Source organism: Narcine bancroftii, chromosome 3 (assembly GCF_036971445.1).
Source record: "Narcine bancroftii isolate sNarBan1 chromosome 3, sNarBan1.hap1, whole genome shotgun sequence".
Lineage (NCBI taxonomy): Eukaryota > Metazoa > Chordata > Chondrichthyes > Torpediniformes > Narcinidae > Narcine > Narcine bancroftii.
The window spans coordinates 52,892,805-52,919,735 of record NC_091471.1 but is presented as its reverse complement, the minus strand read 5'-3'; the positions used below and the strand labels follow the sequence as shown (position 1 = coordinate 52,919,735).

General features: G+C 43.9%; 1 protein-coding gene across 2 annotated transcripts in view; it reads left to right on the top strand.

Annotated features, from left to right (window-relative positions):
• galt (galactose-1-phosphate uridylyltransferase) overlaps positions 1-25,266 on the top strand; it is a 94,694-nt gene extending 69,428 nt beyond the window's left edge. For both annotated transcript variants that reach the window (XM_069924091.1, XM_069924092.1), the window contains 4 exons: positions 3,393-3,525; positions 8,676-8,759; positions 15,869-16,023; positions 25,070-25,266. In XM_069924091.1, coding sequence (XP_069780192.1) covers positions 3,393-3,525; positions 8,676-8,759; positions 15,869-16,023; positions 25,070-25,135 — 438 coding nt within the window. In that variant the 3' untranslated portion in view covers positions 25,136-25,266. The remainder of the gene's footprint in view (positions 1-3,392; positions 3,526-8,675; positions 8,760-15,868; positions 16,024-25,069) is intronic.
• Positions 25,267-26,931: the final 1,665 nt, after the last annotated feature.

The following is a 26,931-nucleotide window of genomic DNA, read 5'->3' as shown; positions in this document are numbered from 1 at the left end:
TTAGGAGGGGATATCACTTCCTCACTCTCAATTGGTGAATGATTTGCACACCAATTATGGAGTGGACTTTAATCTCTGATACGAAATCCAGATCTAGTTCCCGAAGTGCTGGCCTATTACAGAACTGTGCTTAATCAGAAACTTCTGACGAATTGGAATGGAGAAATCACTTCTGTAATTGGGTACCTTGTAACCTTGCACATTGTTTGTCTGCTGCTAAAAAGGAAGAACATTTTTCCACTGGAAACATAATATCATAAAACCTTGCTAATGAAATGTGTGCCTTCAGCTTATTGCAGTCAGGGGAGGTGACATTCCTGAATGAATCCAAGGGTTTCTTCGGTTTTTTTTCATCTGTACACACAGGTGAATTGGGACACTGCTAGGAACAAAGTACATTAAGGTGTTCTTTTATCATAACTATGTATTTCTTCTTTTGCAGTGGGTGGGATGAATGCATTACATTTATGCCAGCTGCTTTGAAGAGAAGACTATTGTTCAATTTAAGAAATGGGTTTTCATTTATAAATAAGTAATTACTAAATTATTCGACAGTTCAGCGGAACTAGATTTTATTCTAATTGCAAGCATTTTAAAATTATTTCCATCACTAAAACTCTTCATCTCTGTTTGTTCAATAACTAGGAGATGTTTTGGGTGGGACCCATGAGAAAAAAGTTTCATTGGGGTTCATGACAATCATATTTCACTTTGAATCACTTCAATGTGTTTTGACATGAAAAGAATTAGTTAAGTGCAGGTAATGATAGATGCTGATGGACCAGACCTGCATATCCAGCATTTTCTATTTTGATTCTTATGGCAGTGTTCCTTAAAGGCCTTTAGGATGTTTGGGAGTTGAGTCATTTTCTGTTCTGAGTGGTGACGCACTGTTGAAGACAGGCAGTACAAAGACAGTGTCATACTGCCTTGATGAAAGGCTGAACGAGCCAAGTGAATGTGGTGTTTTGATGTCAAAGGGTTGGGGAATTCTGTGGTGTACCTCATCTGGAATTGCTTGTCACTAAACTGTCTACCATAGGCCACTGGATATTCTGAATTCTTGCATTCGTATCTTTAGGGTAACACCAACAAAGAGTAAAGTTCATCTTGAGAACAGAAAAAAAAACTTTATTCCGTTTCCATGTTTATTAGATGTTATCTATCATCCTATAGATTAATGGGTAGGAAAGGTTGAGAGGGATATAGACTGAGCACAGAGAAATGGGATAAGCTTGGTCAGTGTGGAGTGGTTGGGCTGAAGGGGCTGTTTCCATGCTGTAAAATGTTATGACTAATACTCTACTGGTATTGGCAACACAGCCTCTTTTGAGCATTTTGTTCTATCAATTATCATTTCCGTTTTTGTTACATGCAGGTATAAATCCTATTGAGCCAAATTGTGATAATGGTCAGAATGTTACTCAAAATGTTTCATTTCTATTTTTATATTAAATAAAATTCGGCAGTCTTGTTACTACCTCAACCAATCTATTGGATGTTCAAACTCATTCCTATGAACAGGGTAATTGACCTTGAGTAAAAAGGTAAATAATTATTTTTCTTTATTTTTGTGTTTTTTATTAATTTCCAGTGTTTAAGACATTTCAAGTGAATTTAGTTATTTTATATTGCTGTTGAAGTTCTTTGTTTAAATCTGGTTGGTCATCAGAGACATGTTAAAAAGATGTTTGATAGCAGCAAGCTATCAAAGAGTCCTCATTGCATGCTGAGATAGGTTCTGATGCCTGAGTTCAAGTTGCCAGCTCACCCTGCCTGCTTGGACTGAGTCTTTTCAGTTCATTTGATCTCTTACAGCACGATGTATTCCAATAATTAGGGAAGAGGTCCAATCCGTGACCAGTGAACAGTTATTTCCCTGTGTTGAATTTGGAATTCAATGGGAACTTTCTGCAGAATTGAATACAGTATGACAGCCTTGCAGTGGAAATGTTTTTTTGGGGGGGTTGGTCATTGGCATGTATGTGGAATTTGGCACGAGCTTTCAGCCAATGTTATTCAAGGATACCCTGTAGATTTTTAAAAAAACACAGAAGGGGACAAAGTATGAGCTTGTGATCTTTACCCTTTAGGTATTTGAAACCTCTGCATTTCCCACAAATGATACTACAACAAATACAGCTCAGTCACACTGAATTAGTTGAGTTTGAATGATGTAAACAGATCATTTTCAATGCTCCAGCGTGACTTATGGAATGTGTTACCATACTACTTGATATTTTTTTAAAAAACTTAATGTTTATGCTTCCCTTTCTACTTTTTACACAGCTATACCAAACGATCAACAGCAAAGTGGCACCACCAATGCCGACCTTGATAATTACTGTCATAGAAATATGGGCCCTTCAATCCATTTGCAAAAATTCTTTATTAATCCCATTCTTTCTGCATTCTATCAACTCATCACTGATCCTTCCATTCATCTTCACACTCAGGGAAATTTGCAGTGGCCTGTTAGCTCACTGATGTTTGCCATTTGGAAAGAAATTTGAGCACCCAGAGGAAACCCAAAGAAATTACAGGGAGAATGCAAACTCCACATAGACAGCATCCAAGATCAGGATCGAGCCTGGGTTGTGAAGTAGTGGCTCCTCTTGATGTGCCACTATGTCACCCAACAGTGACCCTCCAAAGGAAAAAAATAAGAGGATTCCTAACCTGCAGCCTGTAGATGTCATTCTATTCCATAGACTTAATAGTGACATGCTGTGGTCAAGACTGATTCTGTTGGCAGCATGAGAATACATTTTTAGGTTAGTTTTAAACCTTTAAAGTTCTCAAAAACCAGAAACTCTATTGGGAATTTTAATGGCTTGTTAATTACAGAGATCTCAAAACAAAGGTTTGAAATAGTTTAGTAATTAAAAAAAATAAGCCATGGAAACTTTTTAAGTTAAGAATCTATTTAAAATTCGTACCTGCTGTTGTTGTTTTCTAGTTGTCTTCTATGACATGAGTTACATACTTGAGGACTGGTCTATTTGTCCTGATTCTTGCTGTCTCGTTGAATTCCATGATGGTTTTAATATCAAAATACAGCTAACAGAATGACACAAAATTGCCTACAGCAGTAACAGCATTTCTGTATTTGAACGCAGATGTGCAGAAATTCCAAGATTGCCATCTGTTTGACAGTGAAACGATAGCGAACACCTGGTTAGCGTTGCCATTATTACTACTGTAAAATCTAGGTCATTAAGTGGATTATATAAGGGTTAATGAAACAACAATAAACTGTGAGCTTTAGAAAACTCGCATGGATGTAATGCTACCTTTTCAGTGTCCTTTATGAAAGTTTTGAAGAGCTATAATATAATTACATCATTAAGTATGGAAAACAGTCTTTAATAACTTTTTTAAAATTTTTCAAGGAACGAATAGTGGTTGAAAATGAAGAGTGGTTGGTAATAGTGCCTTATTGGGCAACATGGCCTTTTCAGACCTTGCTTCTTCCAAAAAGACATGTACTTCATTTACAAGATTTGTCTGATAAAGAAAGGAGTGGTAAGAAAACTTGTTTTACTACATGTGTTACATATACAATATCACAACTTTTAAATGTGAATGTGTAGCAGCAGGCTACACACGCAACCAGCCGGGTTGAGCTCAGTGAGCAGACTAGTTTATTGCAGGCTGCTGGGCTGTACATATACTCCCAGCCCGGACCTGGCTGAGAACCGCACTGGAGGGCGCTGATGTCACCCGGGCATCACGTGGTTCCCCAGCGCAGGCTTCTGAGCCCCGTTCTGGAAGGAAGGGAAAACCCCCGACGGCACCATTTTGGCCAGCTGCCCCCCCGCGTGGCTTACAAGCGGGGGCGGTTTGCCTGACCAGTGGTGAGCCGCCACACAGCTCCCCCCCCCACCCCAGAACCGGCGCCAATGTCCTTTTTCACTGGACGGCCTCGCTTCTTGGGCTGAGCTACGACAACGAGCTCGGTGGGATCGAGGTGCGCTGGCTTCAGCCTGTCCATGGTAAACAGCTCCCGCCTGCTGCCAATGTCCAGCGTGAATGTAGAGCTGGAATATTATACAACACTGTACGGCCCCTCGTATGGTCGCTGCAGAGGTTCCGCGGTTGGGCCCCATCGAACGAAAACGTACCTTTCGGAAAGCAGTTCGCTGGGAACGTGAGATGAGCGGGTACCGTGAGATGAGCGGGTACCATGCCTGGGCGGCAGTGGGGGTTCGAACGAGTCCAAGCGTGCCCTGAGATGAGGAAGTAGTTCGTGCGGCAACCGCTGAGGATTGTGAGCTGCGTTGACGAACTCACCAGATAGTGCCAGCGGCGCACCGTAGACCAGCTCAGCTGATGATGCCTGCAGATCTTCCTTGGGAGTGGAACGGATGCCCAGGAGCACCCAAGGCAGTTCATCCGCCCAGTCGGGACCGGTGAGGCGGGTCTTGAGTGCCGACTTAAGGTAGCGGTGCAGACGTTCAACCAGTCCATTGGCCTGTGGGCGGTAGGCCGTGGTGCGGTATAGCTGGATCCCCAACCTGTTGGCGAACTGTACCCAGAGTGCAGATGTGAACTGGGCGCCCCGATCGCTGGTGAGGTGACCTGGGATGTCGAACCAGGCAACCCAACCATGCAACAGTGCTCGGGAGCAGGAGTCGGTGGAGGCATCAGGATTGCCTCAGGCCAGTGAGTGGTGCGGTCACCATCGTAAACAGGCAACAGTTGCCCCGGGAAATGGGTAAAGGCTCGACAATGTCCATGTGAATGTGGCTGAACCATTCCCGGATGTGCTCGAACTCCTGTATGGGCACCCTGATGGACATCTGGCAATGGATGCATGTTCTGGCCCAGCCCCCAATATGCCTGCGCAGCCCATGCCGTACAAACCGTTCTGCCACCATCCGAACCGTGGACCTGATGGAGGGATGTGAAAGGTCGTGGATGTGACGGAAAACCTGCCTGCGCCACTGCTGGGGAACCACTGGCTGCGGGGTTCCCATGGAGATATCGCACTGGATGATGCCTTTGCCGCTTGGGGTCGGGAGGTCTTGGAACCGCAGGCCTGTGATGGCGGTCTTGAAGGCCCTCATCTCCTCATCAGACTTCTGGTCCCGGGCAAGCTGGTCGAAGTTAAGGCCGGGCATCAGCTCGCAGATGGCCGGTCGCAAGAGTGCATCGGCAACCACATTGTCCTTCCCCGCCTTGTGCCAAATGTTGGTGGTAAATTCCGCCACGAAGGAGAGGTGATGCTGCTGGCTGGCCGACCAGGGATCCTTTGCCATTGCAAGCACCTGAGTGAGGGGTTTGTGGTCAGTGAAGATGGTAAAAGTCCTCCCCTCCAAAAAATAGCAGAAATGCCGCACCGCCATTTGGTGGTACATGCCCTGTAACTCGCAGTCGAAGCCACTATACTTGCTTTCCGGCAGGCGGAGCAGGCAGTTGAAAAATGCCAGCAGCTTCCAATGTCCATTCACCTGCTGCTCCAGGACGGGACCGACGGCTGTGGCAGAGGCATCAACAGTGAGTGCCATATGCAGGTTGGTGTGCGGGTAGGCAAGCATGGTGGCCTTCACGAGGGCATCCTTGGTGGCCTTGAATGCGGTGCAGACTTCTGGGTTCCAAGTGAGCATTTTGTGATTGACTGCGATGAGGGCGAATACCGGCTGCATGATGTGCGCAGCTCCCAGGATGAAGCGGGTTTAAAAGTTGACCATACCTGCGAACTCCTGCAGCCCCTTGAGGCTGTCCGGGCATGGGAACTCCCTGATAGTGGCGACCTTTGCAGCGACGGGTGTGGCTCCTTAGGCCGTGATGGTATGGCCCAGGAACTGCATGGACTCTTTCCCAAACTGGCACTTGGTCGGGTTGATGGTAAGGCCGAAGTCGGCCAGCCAGGAGAAAAGGGCACGTAGGTGGGCCCTGTGTTGCACCCGGTCCTTGCTGGCAATGAGGATGTTGTCCAAATAAATAAAGACGATATCCAAGTCCCTGCCCACAGAGTCCATGAGGCGCTGGAAGGTCTGAGCAGTGTTCTTGAGCCCGAACGGCATGTGCAGGAATTCGAACAAGCCAAAGGGGGTGATGATGGCCGTCTTGGGTATATCCTCAGGGTGCATCAGGATCTGGTGATATACACGCACCAGGTCAACCTTGGAGAAAGCCCTCGCACCATGCAGGTTGGCCGTAAAGTTCTGGATGTGAGGGATGTGGTAACGGTCAGGATTGTTGTCTCGTTGAGCCGTCGATAGTCTCCGCAGGGACGCCAGCCACTGTAGGCTTTCAGGACCAGGTTGAGCGGCAAGACCCAAGGGCTGTCGGACTACCGAATTATCCCCAGAAAACTCCTCCTTCACAACCTGGAGCTTATCAGGCGGGAGCCAGCATGCCTTGGCATGAACCGGTGGGCCCTGGGTGGGGATGTGATGGGACACCCCATGGCGTGGCAAGGCAGCAGAGAACTGTGGCTTGAGGAATGTCAGGAACTCGTCCAGGATTCGCTGGAATTCGTCTCTCGGCATGCTGATCGTGGCCATCTGCGGTTGCTCAGAGTGGGAGGCATCGAGGCGAATGGCCTGGAAGGTACAGGCGTCCACCAGGCGCCTACTTCGAATGTCCACCAGAAGCCCATCCAGAAGCCCGTGTGCGAGGAGGAAGTCTGCACCCAGGATGGCAGTCGGGAGGGACGAGATGGTGAACCTCCATGCAAAATTTTGTTGGCCGATCTGGAAGTCGACTATCTTGTCTCGTTGGCTGCATGGAGGGGAGGTCCATGAGGTCGGTTCCTGGACTCGATGACCGTGGCCGGGATGATGCTGCTCTGGGCTCCAGTGTCAACGAGGAACCGCCGGCCGCTGACTGAGTCCCACAGGTAGAGGAGGCTGTGTCCTTGCCCAGCCTCCGCAGCCATTAACAGCTGCCAGCCTGGTCATTTCCATGGAATGAGCAGGGCTGACGACACTTCCGAGCCTTTGCTCCCCAGTGCTGGTGGTAGAAGCAGAGGCCTGGAGTGGATGATGTGGCCTTAGTTACGCTCTTGGGGGCCCCTGCATGGGCCGGATGCTCTATCACAGCACTAAGGGTGGGCTTGTCGTAGTTGTGTCCATGCCTCGTGACCTGCTGGACCATTGAGCCCTCTAGGAATCATGTGATCCATAGCTCTTGGGCCTTCTGGGTGACCTTCCTCCTGTCGGTGAAGCTCTCCTGGACCAGCAGTGGCTGGATGTCCCCGGGCATATAGTCGAGGAAAATGCGCTCGAAGAGTGGGCAGTTGGTGTGCTCACCCATGAGCGCGAGCATCTCGTCTATCAGCTCCATCGGGGACCTGCCCCCAGGGCGTCGAGGTGCAGCATCCGAGTGGCACGCTGTTGTCTGGATAGTCCGAGAGATCTGGTAAGCATTCACTTGATGGTCTCATATTTGTCTTCGTTGGATGGGTGCTGAACGAGGTGCAGCCTGGTCCAGGGCTGCCAGTGGCCTGGTCCAGGGCAGCGACCACATGGTAGAATTTGGTCGTGTCAGACGAAATCTGGCGGAGGTAAAACTGACCCTCCGCGTGGCCGAACCAGGTCTCCGGCTCCTGAACCCAGAATTCAAGCAGTTTCACAGCTATAGCGCTGATCCCAGGCTCGCTCATGATGGGTTCAGAGACGTTTGAACCAGTCGGGGTCACCAATTGTAGCGGCAGCTACTCTGCTCCTGAATGAACACACGCAACCAGACGGGTTGAGCTCAGTGAGCAGACTGGTTTATTGCAGGCTGCTGAGCTGTACTTATTCTCCCAGCCCGGACCTGGCTGAGAACCGCGCTGGAGGATGCTGACATCACCCGGGCGTCATCCCGGGAGCTGCACACATCATGCAGCCACTATTCGCCCTCATCGCTTCTTCTGATCCCCGTTCTGGAAGGAAGGGAAAACCCCGATGGTGCCATTTTGGCCAGCTGCCCCGCTGCATGGGTAACAAGTGGGGATGGTTCGCCTGCCTAGTGGTGTGGCGTCACAAATGCCTCGTTAGAATAGAAAGAATTCAAAGCCACTGTTGGATATCTTGTGACATTTCTTTAACTTGGATTGAATAAACAAAAGTTGGAAGTAAGGAAATCAAAAGCATAAACAATTCATTTCTTTTGGGTCAAAACAAGATGCGAGAAAAAAATCAATTTATTAAGTACAATTTTGAATCTCTTCTAAAGATCTCATTTATCAAGAAGTGAATACTTTAATTTCAAACATTGTAGTACCTGTACCATCATCAACTATTATGAAGATTGGCTTTTCCACTTTACAACTTCCATTTAAACAGCAACTTGGGGGTCATAAAACATTCTAAAATACTTCACAGGAACTATCAAATAAAATCGAACAATGCCCCACAAAAAAAGATTTATTATAATGGCAAAGAGATGAGTATGTATGTTTTGAAGATAATGGACAGGTGGAGCAATTCAGCAAGAATTTCCAGACCATGGAAGTTTGGCAGAGAAAGCACAAATGTCATTAATAATGTGATTAAATTGGGAGATGTGTAGTAATTTTGAAACATTGGAGGAAGTTTAAAATGGAGAGAGATGTGAGGCAATGAGGGATTTAAAAAAAAGAACATTTTAACATTGATGTGTTGCCAAATTGGGTGCTGAAGTGGTATATGTTCAGATGGTTTCAAATTACAGGAACTCATTTATTTCATTTTCTGTTTTAGGCCTTGCTTCTATTATGAAAAGACTGCTGATAAAATATGACAATCTATTTGAGGTCTCATTTCCCTACTCCATGGGATGGCATGGTAAGGTTAAGTCAATTTTCCAATGAACAATGTGTGTGAGAGAGTGGACTACTATCATGTTTCTATTTGCACTGAAGTAATGCCTTAAGCACTATATTAACTAATGAAATTTGTGACTTGAGTATGTTTAAAGATGTCCATTTTCTAATCTAAGGCAGGCCATGTTCTCTGGGCTATCTCATTAGTAATTGATAAGTCTTGTTTTCTTGAGATAAGAACTGTCTATATCTTGATCTCTGGTTACATAACTGCTTGAGGAAAATGGGGAAAATTATTTAAATAGAGTAAGCTGTAACTGCAGGATTTTCAATTCGGAGTTGTTTTCCAGTCATTATATAAGACTTAAAATGTTCAGATTCTTTGCAGATGTTAGTTTGAGAAATGCATTGTTCCTTTTCTGTTGGAGTTGGCTGGTGAGACAAGTGGATGTCTGATAGTAAAGTTGGGAAGTGAGCTTCAGGTTGGAATTCCAGTAAAATAGTATACTAACTACTAAAATTAGTAGTTAACTTTGCAGATCATAAAACATTTAAATTAGCATTTCTTTCTAATTTAAGGTTCATCAGTTAATTTGGCTAATGGTTATTAAATTTCACAATTACTAATATGATTTAGCCATAAAGATCTACAGCACAGATAAAAGGCCCTTTGGGCCATCTTGTCCATGCTAACCAAGTTATTCCCATTTGCCAGTGTCTAGCCCATATCTGTCCAAACCTTTCCTCTCCATGTACCTATCTAAATGTTTTAAATATATCAATTGCCCCACCTCCACCACTTTCTTTGGCAGTTTGTTCCATCTACTTCCCACTCTCTGTGCGAAGATTCCCTTCAGACCTTAATTTAAATCTGTCCACTCTCAATTTAAATCAATGGCCGCTCACTTTATGTTCACCTATGCTGAGGTGATGAGTATTTACTATTTATATTTGTCCCTCGTGATTTTTTTAAGCTTCTATTGGGTTCCCTCTTACTTCCTCCATTCTAGGAAAAAAATAGTCCCAGCCCGTTGAGCTCTCCTTAAACTTCAAGCTCCTCAGCCCTGGCAACATTCTCATGATTCTTTTCTCCAACTTTTCCAGCTTAATTTTATCATCCTTATGGCTGGGTGACCAAACTTGCACACAATACTCTTCTTTGCTCTCAACAACGTTGCATTTTGGCATCTGCTCTTCGACCGGATTTTCCTGGAGCAGCTGGCCAAAGATATCCGACCCTTGCTCGCCTACGAGGACTTCAGAGATCCCAGGAAAGTCGCAGCCGTGGCGGACGTGCTCTGGAGAGCGAAGAAAGAAAACAGTGCCTTGTTTGAGCTAGACCCCCCCACCCCCCCCCCCACACACAGCCAGTAACAAGGCTACAAGTCGCTAGGCCACCCACACAGCCAGCAACAAGGCCACAGCAGAGAGGTGTGGATCATCCCATCCCAACAGTATTGCTATTCTCATCAATGATGGGGTGCAGAGACCCATCAATGTGGCCCACCCTGTGCATTTTAGGGAAACGCCATGGCCAACCATCGTTGATGGCTGCGGTGGTTAGCCAACGTGACAGCCTCCTTCACGTGTGAGACTCTCTGTCAGGAAGGCGCTTCCTCATGGACACCGATGCCAAATTAAGTGTCCTCTCCCCCCTTCGGCCTACGACACCTGGTACAGCAAACCAGGCCCAGCACTGAGGGCAGCGAACAGTACCACCATACGAACATTCGGTAACCACACCTTTGCCTCTCAATTTCAGTAACAACCAGTTCATGTGGACATTCGCAATTGTTGTGGTGGTGCAACCACTCCTGGGAACAGACATCCTGCAAACCCACTGCCCGCTGGTTAACCTTAAAGGGCGGCGATTGGTGCACGCCAGGACTTTTTAAGCCAGGACTTTTCAAACCATGACCCTGGGGTAAGCCAAGTTACCTGGCCCCCACCTTGATTCCGTAATGCTATCCAACAACACATTCATGCAGATCTGAGCAGAGTTCCTTTTGATCGTGTCGCCACAGTTCTCTGTCGCCAAGCCAAACCACGGGACAAGGGACCATATCCTCACCAAGGGCCCCCTGCTCCATGCCAGGGCGCACCGCCTCCCCCGCACCCCCTCCCCCGAGAAGCTCACCCTCACCAAGGGGGAGTTTTTAAAAAATGGAAGAGCTGGGGATAGTGCAGCATTCCGACAGCCCCTCGGCCTCCCCCCCTCCACATGGCTCCGAAAGCAGCAGGAGGGTTAGGATTAAGGTTGAACGAGACCACCAAACCTGACAAGAACCCCGTGCCGCATATCCAAGACTTTACCGCTAAATTACAAGGGACACATGTATTTTCAAAAGTCGATCTCATCAGGGGCTATCATCAGATCCCAGTCCAGCCTGATGATATCCCCAAAATCACCATCAATACCCCTTTCGAACTCTTTGAATTTCTGAAAATTCCCATCGGATTTAAGAACGCAGCTCAATCTTCCAGAGGCTGATGGATGCGGTGGGCCAGGATCTCCCATTCGCGTTCATCTATTTGAATATTATTCTTATCACGAGCCACAAAATGTGGAGGACATGGCCCACCTGAAGCAACTGTGTGCCTGGCAGATGGAATTCAGGCTAACTATAAACCCTGTTAAGTGTCAGTCCGGTTTGGAAATGATCGACTTCCTGGAGCAACGGATCAACAGGCACGAAGTGAATTTCCTACCTGATAAAGTAGAGGCCGTTCGGCATTTTGCCAAGCCCTGCACAGTGAAGGGATTGCAAGAATTCGCTGGGTATGATTAAAATTTTATCACCGATTCATATTGGCAGTGGCTCGCATCATGCGCCCCTTTTTCGCGTTTATGGCAGGGAAGTGTAAGGATATTATATGGGACAATGAGGCCTCAGAGGTGTTCCAGAAGGCCAAAGACACTCTGGCCAACGGTAGCCTTCTGGTACACCCCAGGCCAGAGGCACCAACTGCCCTTCAACACAGCAGTCGGGGGAGTAGTGGAACAATTCATTGTAAGGCATTGGCAACCCTGGCTGCCTTTAGCAGGCACCTCCAGCCACCCGAACTCAAATACAGCACTTTTGAGTGAGAGCCATTGGCGCTGTACCAGGCAGTCAGGCACTTCTGGTATTTTCTGGAAGACAGGAAATTCAGAGTCTTCACGGACCACAAACCATTGACCTTTGCCTTCCACAAAGTGTCTGATCTGTGATTGGCCAGCCAGCAGTGAGACCTCTCATAAGTGTCTGAATTCATCATGGACATCCAATATATTGTGGGTAAGACCAACGTGGTGGCTAATGCACTTGTGATCGATCCAATCCGGGCCCTGTCCCAGGGAATAGACTATTCCACCCGAGCCAAGGCACTGCAGAAGGACCCTGAGATCCCAAAATATAGAATAGCATTTTCCAGCCTCGGGCTGGAGGATATCGATATTGGTCCTGGCAACCAGATGCTCCTCTGTGATGTCTCCATGGGCAAACCCCACCCCATCATGCTAGCAGCGTCGAGGTGGCACATCTTTGACACGGTGCGCAATCTGGCACACCCAGCCATTGGGACTTCTGTTAAAATGGTGGCCAGCAGGCTTATCTTGCATGGCCTTCAGAAACAGCAGTCAGTGGGCTGTTACAAGCCCAGAGGACCCATAAATCCAGCAGCAATAGATATTCACCAAGACAAATGGTTACCTAAACAAAAGTTGCTTTTAATTATCTTTAAACATGAAAATAGAATCAAACTTTAACTTATCTCTATTGACTTTCTTAACCCCCTTCTAATTCTAAGTGCATGTGAATGTAATGTGTGTAAGTTCAGAAAAGTTATTTGGTTCACAGTCCAATCTCACTTCTCATTCCTCCAAGTTCACTGGTTGCAGGCAATTCTTATACTATGCACAGAGTTTAACATTAATAAAGCTCACCAGGATTTGGTGCTTGAGAGGTAAATGATTACCGCTCAGAAAGGTTCTTGTCAGTTTTCAGATAGAGATTTGTTGTTCCAGGGTATCCACAACTGAAGTACTTCCATCAGCCACTCCAGTGTCTTGCTGATGAAACTTGTCCCTTCAGGGTTCTCCAAATGATAACCTCTTTCTTTCAGGTCATCACAGAGTTACTTTTTGTTTCTCTTATTCCAAGTGCTCTCTCTCTCTCTCTCTCTCTCTCTCTCTCTCTCTCTCTCTCTCACTCTCTCTGAGAAAGCCTGTTTGACTCTCTCTGCTTGCAAATTCACCTGACTCTCTTATAACAGCAAGCTCTCTTCCAGACAGAAGCAGCTCCAGCATGCTCTTCATTGCCTTTGGTAAACAGAATCCATTAGAGAAGTATCTTGAGCACTTTTCAAAGCTCTTGCAAAAGGTGTGTAGCTGTCTAGCATGGGCAGAGTTCCAGTATTTCAAGCAAGATCTGTTTTAAAGTGTTTGTATGTGACCAGACTTTCAAGCCAGCATGATGTCGTTTCAGCCACGTCCATATTGACATTGTAGGGCTCCTAACGGTCTCCAGTGGGGTGAGATATCTCTTCAGCATGATTGACTGCTCCACGAGGCGACTGGAGGTGGTACCGCTGGCCGATTAAAAACCACCTAGACCTGTGCCAGGGCACTGATTAACCTGGGTGTCGAGGTTCGGAGTCCCGGAGCATATGATCTCCGATAGAGGAACATAGTTCACTTCAGAACTCTGGGCAGCGCTGGCCAAGTTGATGGGTACCTAGCTCCACCATACCACAGCTCACCACCCTCAGGCCAACGGGTTGGTGGAGTGGTTCCACAGGCAACTAAAGGTGGCCTTGATGGCTCGACTCAAGGGGCCGAATTGGGTAGACGAGTTATCTTGTATCCTACTGGGGTTCCGCACCACGCTGAAAGTGGACATAAAAGCCTCTGCAGCCATGATGGTATATAGTGCACCATTAGGAGTTCTTGGCCACTGCTAGGACCCGGAGGATCCCACAGCCTCATTGACTAAGCTGAGGGAAAAACTGAGCACTCGAGCTCCTCTGCAGCCTCTGCATCACTTCCAGGTCAAAACCTACATCCCCAAAGACTTATAGACCCTTGAGTACATTTTTGTTCAGAACCCCTCTGCAATGACCGTATGAGAAGCCATATAAAGTAGTCAGACACCACATGTTGACATGTGTGCTGGATATACCAGCACACCTGGACATTACCCAACCATTCTCCTCATATCCCCCATGTCGCCCTGATCGCTGGCTCTGGTGGGGGGGGGGGTGATTTTGTGGCAGCCTGCTAACCAGGATGTGACCCAGTACACAAAATGGCCGATGAACGTGGCAACCGTGCAGACCCCGCAGAGGCCAATGACCTTTGTCCCAGGTGCCATGATGTCACTCCTGCGTCAGCAGTAAGGAGTGAATATAAGCAGAGCTGCCAGTACAGTAAATCAGTCTTTGACTTTGACTCCTCGTGTGTGTGTCTCCCTTCCACACTTTGCGGTAGTGCACATGGTGTAATATATTAATTAAGATAAAGACTTTTGCCAGGCAGGGATAGGGAGACACTTTGGGAGCATTGACCCAGCGATGAGTGGCACCAGCCAGCTCTTCATCCTGGGCACTGCCATTTTATTCAAATACCACCTTATTGAAACTTTTATTCAAACAGCTGCTGTTGGCATGGCACAACCAGGGCACTCTGCTGGGTGAATGCTTGTTCCCAGGAGGTTGTGTGTTGCTTCGGAGAACCTTTTACAATTTTAAACTTTTATTTAAAACTTTATTTATTCATAAAAAAAATTCTCTTTTGTTTTGGACACTTGTTTGAGTTTCCGGTGAACTGAGTGCCTCACAATAGAGATTTTTACTGTTTATGGCTCTTTCTATAAATATTCAACCTGATCAGCCACATAAAAGTTAGAGGCTATTAAAGGAGGTTATGAGGCACAAATCAGGAGCTTGATGGAATACTCTATGCTAGACCAAATGAGTTTGGTGCCAATAACTCTCAAGAAAGTGGACACCATCATAACAAAGTAATTACTCATTAGCATGATATCAAACTCTGGCCTCCCCACTCTCCAAAAATTCATTTCCTTTACCCCATCTGCATAGAATTTGCAGTATACACCATCGATAAAATGGACTGCAGTTGCTCACTCTGGCTCTTCCAAGAGTAGTTCCCAAACCACGACCTATATGATGGGCAGTGGGTGCTTGTGAAGACCGGTAGCTACTGGTTCCTCCCCACGCCGTGCACCGTCCTGATTTGAAAATGTTTCACCAATCTTTTATCTTTGCCGGACAGAAATTATGGGACTCCCTGCCCTTCCTTCACCAGTTTAGTGGGGATGGGTGTAGGTGAATCCTGATGAAGTGGACTGTTTTGACATTGTGAAAATACCATAATCTTCTCATGGGTAACAGATGCAGGTCTTGAGGATCTAGTCATCACCACCTTGTGTCTAGGTCTGTAAGTATCTGCTGCCTGATGCAGATTGAGATCAGTTTTCAAAGTAAAAATGAGCCTGAAGTTAAAATGACAAGAATGTCACCTTGACAGTTGTATGCAGATTTGTTTCTGCATCCATCCTGCATTTAAATTGGTTTATACATTTTAACTAAGGTGGAGGAGAGGTGAATTGCATGGATTATAGTTTAAAAGCATAATCATGCGTTATATCTTCTAATCTTCTGTTATTGAGAACTTCATCCGTTGACTTTTTAAAAAAAAACTCACTCTGTTAGATGCTCTGTTTGGAGTATAAAATGGTTGCTAATTTGACAGCTATTTAATAGTTACCTTCTGGCCATTCCTTGGTAGTTTAGATGGTTGAAATGATACAGGGCAATCTTCTAAAACTGAAACTAAGGCAGAATGCTGTGGGGCAAGGTTAAAGGGCAGATTGGATTTAACCATTCCAGGTAGTCTGATTCTAGGTAATCACTGAAATGCTGGAAATCTTTTATCTCGATTGTTGGCATAATTCCACCAAAAAGCATACTACCGTATATCAGTTCTTGCTCTTGAGTCACCAGACTTGCTGATTGTGGGACACTAAAATATTGAAAAAAAATACTGTTTGAAGTAAAAATGCTTACTTGTATCAGATCTTGCAGACATGATTGCCATTGTTATGTCATAACAGAATAATTGTATTTTAACAGGAGCCCCCTCGGGGCATTTCTTGTTGGATGACAAATGTCATTGGCAACTTCATGCACATTATTATCCTCCATTGTTACGTTCTGCAACAATTAAGAAATTTATGGTGGGATATGAGTTGCTTGCTCAGGCCCAAAGAGATCTCACTCCTGAACAGGTGAGGATGATCTCTAAAATGATTTATAATAATGTCATAGAATATACACTGTTTAGAAAGAAAATTGCTCCTTTTCTCTCTCCCACTCCCTTTCTTTTTCTCTCTAAAATATTACTTCTGTCTGGGAGAGTAAAAATACTGAATGATTGCCTCCTCCTGTATTCACACTGAGAGGCTTCAATCACTGTTTTGTGGCACCTTGACTGCTTAAAAGGTATTCCTGTCGATTATAAGGCATGATAAGTTTGCATGGAATGTAATCAACTTATGTGAAATTGTGGTATTTCAATGCCATTCAATTGGTATGACAGCATCCAACAAAAGCAACTTCCCATTCACCACCCCTGCACCATCTTAAGCACTATGTAAAACAGTGGTTTCAAACTTTTTCCTTCCACTCACATACCACCTTAAGCAATCCCTATGCCATTGGTGCTCTGTGATTAATAAAGGTTTGCTTAAGGTGCCATGTGAGTGGAAAGAAAAAGTTTGAAAACCACTGTTTTAATTGTACCTCATTGACTCGTTATGTGCACAGTTTCATAACTCCAAAGGAAATGGGCCAATGACAATTTTTTTCAAGCAAAACAATTGGGTCTAGAGCAATGATTCTCAACCTTCCCTTTCTACTCACATACCATGTTAAGTAACCCCTTACTAATCACAGCACCTATGGCAAAGGAAATACTTAACGTGGTATGTGAGATGTTAGGTCTGCTTGAACAAAGCAGACCTAACGGAGAGGAAAGAAAAAGTTTGAAAGCCATTGATTTAAAAGATGCACAGCAACTCACTGAGGGTCCTTTGACAACTTCCTACATTTGCAACCTTTACCACCTAGAACTATGCAAGATCTTGGTGAAACCAAACTTAGAATATTGTGTACACATCTGGTCACGCAGCTTGGGGAGAAATATCATTAAGCAGGAAGGAGTGCAGAAAAGATGCTTAAGAATGCTTCTGGAACTGGAAAGCTTGAATTGTAAGGAGAGGCTGAGGGCATGTTAGGGGGTGGGGGCAGGGGGAGGGGGGTGGAGGGGAACGTGATAGAGGTTTGCAAAATCATAAAGGCATAGATAAGTCTTTCCCCACCCCCCAGGTTAGGGGAATCTAAAGCTAGAGGGCATTGACTTGAGGAAAGATTTAAAAGGGACCAAGATTATCGCCAATACCCTTGGCAACTTAGCCCCCTCATTAAACCACACATCAAATATCTTGGAGCGATATTCAATTTCACCTTCAAGTTTGACAAACAATTCCTTCTTTGGCTTGGCTTCGCGGACGAAGATTTATGGAGGGGGTAAATGTCCACGTCAGCTGCAGGCTCGTTTGTGGCTGACAAGTCCGATGCGGGACAGGCAGACACGGTTGCAGCGGTTGCAGGGGAAAATTGGTTGGTTGGGGTTGGGTGTTGGGTTTTTCCTCCTTTGCCTTTTGTCAGTGAGGTGGGCTCTGCGGTCTTCTTCAAAGGAGGTTGCTGCCCGCCAAACTGTGAGGCGCCAAGATGCACGGTTTGAGGCGATATCAGCCCACTGGCGGTGATCAATGTGGCAGGCACCAAGAGATTTCTTTAGGCAGTCCTTGTACCTCTTCTTTGGTGCACCTCTGTCACGGTGGCCAGTGGAGAGCTCGCCATATAACACGATCTTGGGAAGGCGATGGTCCTCCATTCAATGCAGTAGTAAAAGCCAGCTTTTTTCCAGCTCCACACTATTGCCAAAATCAAATCATTCCTGTCATTGAAAGTTATGCATGCTCTCAATTTCTCCCATTTAGACTTCTGTAACTCACTTTACACAGGAATTAGTCAGTCATCATTATCCCATCTGCAACTGGTTCAGAACGTAGGAGCCAAGAAAGGGGAGTCTATCACCCTTATTATGGCCTCTGTCCACTGGCTGCCAGTACGGCTCAGAATAGTTTTAATGTTCTCCAGTTTGTTTACAAAGCCATCAATGGACTAGCCCCCTCCTACCATCACCAATCTCCTAATGCCTTACTCCACTTCAAGACCCCTCAGATCACCCAATTTGTTCCGCACTCAAATCCCAAACTCAGGAGATTGCGCCTTCGCGATAGCAGCCCCCAAACTGTGGAATAATATTTCTCCCTCCATTAAATCAGCCCCTTCCTTTAATTCTTTTAAATCCAGGCTGAAGTTGTATTTTTACTCGCAAGTGTTTTGAAGTGATTGTTGATTGTTAACCATGTTGAATGTACAATTCGGAACTTCAGGTGCCCGTTTTATACTGTGCTTTAAATAGCTACTTAAGCTAAGATGTAATTTATTATCTGTACAGCACTTTTAAATGAGCTATATAAATAAAATATAATAAACTAGACATCTTTTTCAGAGTGTGTTAGATATAAGGAAGGGATGCCTGGGGAAGTGGTAAAGGCAGCAACAATTGTAAATGACATTTATGCAGGTAGATGGACAGAAAATGTTGAACACAGCAAATAGGACGAGCTTGCTCATCAAAGACAAATTGGGCCGAGGGAAAAAAGGTAGCAGAGTTATAAAAAAGTCCCCTTATGTCAACATTTCCTTTAGGTCTCTCACTATTCTTTTATTATCATGGGATTAAAATCTTAGAGCCTCTCCCCAAAAACAGTGCAATAACCACCCAGCCTACAAGCAATTCAAAAATCATCTCATTGCCATTTTCTCCAGGCAAAAAACTACTGGCCTTTTTGGAAACATTCAATTCGATTCCCATGACTTAATAAAATTGAGAACTAAAATAAAATGTAAAGTTTAATAATTTCATGCAAAAAAAAAGGTTCAGAACCAATGTAACCCAAGGCAATGCTAAAAGAGTTGGAAGGAAGTTTGAGGAGCTGACTGTGATGAAGGAGATATTGAATGGGGAAAGTACCAATAGATTGGGAAGAAAGATGTGAATAACCTATAGGTTCTTGATTCTTTCTTCATTCTCATCTGAAATAATGGAATGGATTTTCAGGAGTAAACAGGGTATATTTATGTTTTTCTTGTAAATGAAAACAAGGAGAAGTGAGAGAGAGATTCTATCTTCCCAATTTCATTTTTTTTTCTGTAGGTATCATCCCAAAAATAATACGCAACACAACCTGTTGCTTCCTTAACTTGCAAAAGACATTAGAGACTTGAAGTTGCAGATATTTAAAGTAAAACTGGGATTAAAATTGAGATGTGGAAACCATAAATATGAATTTTATCCAAATGTTTTTAGAAATTTTAGTTAGAGGAAGGAATAAATTCTACATGGCAAAAATCTGAAATAGAAGAGAAAAATTCTTAAAATAACAGGTCAGATAGCATCTGAAATGTTATCACTGCTTCTCTCAGAATCAGAATTTATTGTCATGAACAAGTCACAAAATTTGTTTGTTTTGTGGCAGTACGACAGTGAAAACTTTTATATAAACCATCTTACAAAATAAACAAAAATGGTGCAAGAAAAATTTTAAGTAAGGCAGCGTCTATGGTTCATTGTTCATTCATGAATCTGATGTCAACAGGGAAGAAGCTGACCTTGTGGTGCTGAGTGCTTATCCTCAGGCTGCTGTATCTTTCTCCCAATGGTGGTAAAGTTAAAGAGGGCATGGCCTAGGTGATGGGGGTCCTTGAGGACAGAGGCTGCTTTCATGAGACACTGCCTCTTATGGAGTGAAGGCTGATGCCCGTGATATCACTGGCTGAGTTAATAACCTTCTGGAGTTTTTTTCTTGTCCTGAGCATTGGTACGTCAATACCATAGAGTGATGCAACCAGCCAGAATGCTCTCCATGTTACACCTGTAGACGTTTTTGAGTCTTTGGTGTGTTATGCCGCACCAGCAGCAATTAAGAGATGCATAAACAGATGGTTAAGTTTAACTCAAAAGTTATTAACAATTGTCATTAATAGAATTAACTCAATAAACTTAACACCCGAACATAAACCTTTATGGCAACTATATATTAACAACAGATATGTAAAACATGAATGTGGAAAAAAAAACAGACCTTTACAGTCCCAACCCAAAATTCCCAAAAGAAAACTCCCAAAACAAAACCTCAAGTCAGTCACATCAAGTCCGTCAGTCAAAAAGGAAGAGCTCGCAGAGTTTAGTCTCCAGGCTTGGGATTCTTAGTTTAGTTGCACTCTGGTCTTTTAGTTGGACATGGAGACAGATAACTGTAATAACTGTAGACTTACGACTTTGTCAGGAGACTTTCCTGAGTTTTGAATGTGGCAACAGCCACCTTTAATTCTTCATACAGGACCTCCTAGTCACTACTATGAGGGTCATGCCTCCGAAGGCCACCTTAGGGTTAACAAGTGACCTACTGTCACACAAATTTTCCCCTATAAACACCCTGTCTTGGGTTGTCAAGTAACTCCTGTCACATGAAATTCTCCTCTGGAAGGGGAAGGCCAGGTCTCTCTCTCACTCTCTCACACTATCAACAGTGCTGGCACGTGCGGATAAAGTTGCTCAATCTTCTTTCTCCCACGGAAACTACTGGGTGAGCACACTGATAGAAAGTTAGCACCCATGAACAAAGCTAACTGAAGCTGCCAGGTGAACATGCACACACATATCAACAATCTGACTGACTGCCCTCCAACCACCGACTAACTTATTCAAAACTCAGGGCATTTGGATCTTCAACTGCCCCAGCACTTGCCTTCAGCTCTCCCGAATAGTGGAGAAAGGTAGAAAACAGCAGGCGTGCTCTCTGCGAGCCCACCAGCTTCCAACGCATGGCTCTCACAGTTTTGACGGCTGTCGTTTCTCCCAGCGCTGCTTCAGAGCTTCCCACACAGGTGTCAGTTTCCCAATGCTACTTTAGCACTTCACAGCAGAGCGCACTCCTCTCTCTCCTGCCATAGGTTCAGTCCTGTCCCTGGTCCGAAAATAAAATTGTCCAGGGTCCATAACAGGTGACATAACAAATCTCCTCAATATAGTTGCTGGCATTGTGATTGCATTGTCATAGAGGCTCCAGGATAGATCATCAGAGATGTTGACACCCAGAAATATGAAGTTTAAAAAAATATATATTTTTCACGCTGTGAACCATATCAATCAAAATATATTCAAACATTTCCCTCTTAAATATACACAGTGGCATTTTCTCCCCTTTTTTCCCCCCACCCTACCTTCCCTCCCCCCCACTTCCCACTCCCCTCCAAACCCATTAAACGTTCAACATATACAATACAATAAACCCATTAAACAATGTCATCACACAATGAAAATAAACAAGAAGATTGTGTCATCTACTTTTACACACTGGATCAAGTCATTTTGTCTTCTTATCATTTTAGAGGGTGGAGGTCCGAGGTAAACCCTTTCTGTTATGTTCCATGTATGATCATTTACTCAATATATGGAAGAATATTCACTTAGAAAGGAAAAAAACAAATAACCAACTACCAAAATTATTATTGACGCAAAATCAGCTAATCCCTTTTACAATAGATAACCTTTCCTTTAGAGAATGGGAGAGAAAAGGAATTAAAAGAATAGAAAATTGTTTTTTGAGAAATAATTTATTAACATTTGAACAAATGAAGTATAAATATGGAATAACTCATGGTACAATGTTTGCATACCATCAACTGAAAGCCTACTTAAAGGATAAATTGGGAAACAGATTGAGATTAACAGAATTAGGCCTCAAACTGGATGAAGCGCAAAAAAAGATTTATTATGATAGCCTTAGCTGTAGCAAAAAAATGTATAATGTCAACTTGGAAATCAGAAGAGAGCCTGAGAGTACAGCAATGGTACATGGAAATGAATAAATTTGAAGTTCTTGACACCGCTGAGCTGTCAGTGAAGTCTGGTTCCTGTTCTCCTGACTTCCTCCTGAAGTTCACAATCATCTCCTTGGTTTTGCTAATATTGAGTGTGAGGTTGTTGCTGTGACATCACTGAAGAGCTGATCTATCTTCCGCCTGTACTCTTCCTCATTGCCCTTTGTGATTCTGCTGACAACCGTGGTGTCATTGGCAAATTTGTAGATAGCATTGGAATTGTGCCTGGCCTCTCAGTCAAGGGTACAGAGTGAGTGGAGCAATGGGCTATGCATGCATCCTTGAGATGTGCCTGTGTTAATCTTCAGTGAGGAGGAGATGTTGTTTCCAATTTGTACTGACTGTGGTCTTCTGATGAGGAAGTCGAGGATCCAGTTTCTCATCAAGAGATATTGGTGCCCCCATACCAGGCTATGATGTAACAGTCAGCACACTTTACACTAAGCATCTGTAGAAGTTTGCTAAGGTTTACAATGATATATCAAAGAGGAGGATGCAGAGCCCCAGGGTTTGGAGCTTGTTGACCAGCACTGAGGGAATAATAGTGTTGAAAGCTGAGCTGGAGTGAATGAAGAGCAGCTGTAGGTATGAATTGCTGTTTTCGCAGATCCAGCAATATTGCATCTGCTGTGGAGAGATTGTGATGATAGGTGAAAGTGGGTCCAGCCCTTTGCTTGGGTATGTGTTAATCTGGCCATGACAAACCTCTCAAAGCATCTAATCACAGTAGATGTCATTTGAGGCTGCTTACCCTGTTCTTTTTGGGCATCGGGATGATTGATGATCTTCTGAAGGAGGTGAGAACCTCCACCTGTAGTAGTGAGAGATCGAAGATATCCATGAACACAACGGCTAGATGGTCGGCACAGATTTTCAATGCCTTGCTGGGTACATGGTTAGGGTCTGACACCTTGTGAGGGTTCACCCTCTTGAATGATGTTCCGATGTTGGCATCAGAAACAGATATTTGTTTGTTTTGTGGCAGCATGACAGTGAAAACTTTTATATAAACCATCTTACAAAATAAACAAAAATGATGCAAGAAAAATTTTAAGTAAGGCAGCGTCTATGGTTCATTGTTCATTCATGAATCTGATGTCAGCAGGGAAGAAGCTGACCTTGTGGTGCTGAGTGCTTATCCTCAGGCTGCTGTATCTTTCTCCCAATGGTGGCTAAGTTAAAGAGGGCATGGTCTGGGTGATGGGGGTCCTTGAGGACAGAGGCTGCTTTCATGAGACACTGCCTCTTATGGAGTGAAGGCTGATGCCCGTGATATCACTGGCTGAGTTAACAACCTTCTGGAGTTTTTTTCTTGTCCTGAGCATTGGTACGTCAATACCATAGAGTGATGCAACCAGCCAGAATGCTCTCCATGTTGCACCTGTAGACGTTTTTGATATCACAGGGTCCTTAGCCTTGTAGGGATTCTCATAGGCACAGTTGAGTTCTCCTTCTCAAAGCAGGGATAGATATCAACTCTCAAAGGGCTCTCATTGCAGATATTGAGTATTTTCATCATCTTAGGTTTAATTTAATTAAAAAATAGCAGTGCTGCAGGAGCGGCTGTATGGCAGACAAAATTTCATGTAATTTTTTTTGTTTTATTATGTGACAATAAAATAATCTTAAATCTCACATGGTAAACTGCAGAGGTCAATGCCAAGACCTCTAATTTCTCATTTTTGTCAGCTACCTGCATTTTCAAACACATGGAAAATTGGTTACATTTGGCAAATGATGTTGAGTCAGAAAGGATGGTTAAAATTAAGACAGCAAATTAGAAATGACAAAATCATTTATGGAGTTTATCTCAGTTTATAGTTTGGCATTCAACACCATCATCTCCTCAAAACTAATCAGCAAACTGCAAGACCTGGACTTCAATAGACCCATTGTGCAATTGGATCCTGGATTTCCTCACCTCCAAACCCCAATCAATGCGGATTGGCAAGAACACCTCCACAATCTCCATCAGCGCCAGAGCACCACAGGATTGCATACTTAGCCCCCCGCTCAATTTGCTTTACATCTATGTCTGTGTGGCTCAGTACAACAAGGCCATTTACAAATTTGTTGGCGATACTACGGTAGTGGTTGTATTAAAAAATGGCATGTGTCAGCATACAGGAGGGAGATTGAAAACTTGTGGGAAGGGTATACTAACAACAACCTCTCATTCAGTGTCACCAAGACAAAGGAGCTGATTGTAGACTTCAGGAAGGGAAATCAGAGGTGTACGATCCAACGATCATTTGGGGGAATCAAAGGAGGAGAGGTTGAGCAAATTTAAATTCCTGGGAGTTATTATCTTGGAGGGCTATTCCTGGACCTGACATACTAATATCATCGTGAAGAAAGCATTTCAGTGCCTTTACTTCCTCAAAAATTTATGGAGGTTTGATATGTCATTGGAAACCTTAGCAAACTTCTACAGGTGCTTAGTGTAAAGTGTGCTGACTGTTACATCATAGCCTGGTATGGGGGCATCAATATCTCTATGCTCTGCAAAAGGTAGTGGACATAGGCCAGTACATCACAGGCAAAACTCTAAACAACATCAAGAAAATCTACATAGAATGCTGCTGTTGGAGAGCAGCAGCAATCATCCAAGATTCACACCACCCAGAACTTACTGCCATCAGGACAGAGGTAAAGTTGCCACAGGACTTGTACTACCAGGTTCAGGAACAGTTGCTCCCCTCAACCATCAGACTCCTGAATATTAGACTCAATCAGGGACTCATTTAAGGACATATATTTTGCTTATTATTTATTACCAAATATTTATTTTTCTGTATTTGCACTGTTTATACTTATTTCTTTTACATTTCTCTCTTATATTCGTATCTTTCTTCAGTACAGTTTACAGTTACCAATGAGTAGAAGTTCTGCCTGGCCCATAGGAAAAAGAATCTCAGGGTTGTGTGTGATGTCATGTATGTACTCTGAGATTAACTTTGAACGTCCATTTCCATTGTCGCAGTCAAGTCCATTTTTAGATGTTGTATTAACATAGCAAGTGCTGCATGTGGCCAGCTGGTGTTTTTTTTACAGGAAACACCAAGTAGATCCATTGTAGATTTGAAAAGGTTACAGTATTAGATTCATTAACCAACTAGACAAAATCTATGGTTACTGGTGGCAGTTGTATTTGCACTTCCTTGATAAACTTGAAAGTTTGAATTGTACTATAATTAAATTGTTACATTAATTAATCTGTTTGCCACTGTGACTAAATTGTCCTTTAACCTACAGGCTGCAGAACGGCTGCGGAATTTACCAGAGGTTCACTACAAGCTGAAGCAGGAGTCAGAATCATGAATGGACCTTGCGACTGAATTAATGAATGGAATAAACTTCACATTTTGTTGCTTAAAATTTAATGATGGCATTGCAATGTTTGGGGACTTTTTATAGTTGATCATGGAAATAAAACATGATTTCAACTCGTATATTTTCTAATGGCCTAATTCTAATTTCCTTGTAAACTTTGTTCCAATTCAGGCGCATTGTCCTTTCATCACACTTTAGATCCTTGTGGCAGTATATTTCTTTGTGGCCTCATCCCTGGTGCATTTTCTAATAAACCAAGAACCATATGAAACTTGGACAGGAATTAATTTTAGAGTCTTGTGTTCCGTGCAGCTACAGTAAACCAAAAATTGCATAATTGCTAGATATATCTTCATACATTTAGGAAGCTATTTGTCCCATTGAATTTCTCCCAGCTCTCAGAACAATCTCATTCATCCCATTGCCCACTTGAATGCTTTGCAACTTCTACCAGGTTCTCCTGACATTCATCTAACTGGGGATAGTTTACAATATCTATTTCCTCAGAAATTTATGGAAGTTTGATATGTCATCAGAAACCTTAGCAAACTTCTACAGGTGCTGAGTGTAAAGTGTGCTGACTGTTACATCATAGCCTGGTATAGGGACACCAATATCTCTGAGTGGAATGCTCTGCAAAAGGTAGTGGACACAGGCCAGTACATCACAGGCAAAACTGAATAACATCAAGAAAATCTACATAGAATGCTGTTGTTGGAGAGCAACAGCAATCATCCAAGATTCACACCACCCAGAATTTACTGCCATCAGGACAGAGGTAAAGTTGCCACAGGACTTGTACTTCCAGGTCAGGAACAGTTGCTCCCCTCAACCATGTTCACATGCTTTTGGGGAGTTGGATGAAACAAGAAAACACCAGAGAGGATGCTCAGGGAGAAGGTGCAAACTCCACTCTGAAAGCACTGGAGGTCAGGATCAAACGTGGGCCTCTGGGACTATGATGTAGCAATGCTAAAGGACCATGGTGTGGACCAATCATATGAAAAAAATACAAAAGGTGGGTCAGTATTTCATCTACAGGTTATGCAGAGCCTGTTAAAGAAGTAAAATAATGAAAGTTGAGATCAGAGAATCACTTCTCAAAAATGAGAAGTTTTTCTTGTGTCGGAAAACAGTGATATTACTGTGGAGAAGTGGAAAATTGAAGCTGAAATAGCAAAATGAATGATTGTATATAAGAAAATGGACTGTATTTCAGATGCTATAGTGTGATACAATTACACTATTATGCAACGCACATCCCAGTGTTGCTATATCTTGAGGCTGACTTCCCTGTAAGTGAAGAATACATTGATGTAGTTGTTCCTTCTGTATTCAACTTTATGTTCATATTGTGATTCATTTAGATAAAGGAAGTGCATCAACGTATGTCACATTGTCTCAGATAGTCTGGAACATTCAGACTGCACTGACAGCTTGAAGGATAGAAAATGTAAGTGAATTGTGTTTTTTGCTTCTAAATAAGCCAGCACCTCTTTGGATTTACACCTGTGGAAGCATTATTTGTTCTTGTGAACATTATAATGCACATGACAAGCTGAATTTAGGGAGCCAGGTTAAAGGTAATAATTTCAGGAATATAACCTATACCATGTGCAAGTAATAGTCGGAATAGTGGAACGGGATGAATGTGTGGCTTAATCAGTGGTGCAGGAGGGAGAGTTTCAGTTTCCTGGGATATTGGAATGAATTCTTGGGGGAGGTGGGACCAGTACAGACCAGATACAAATCATTCCAAAGGGGTAAGATTTAGTGGGCATCAC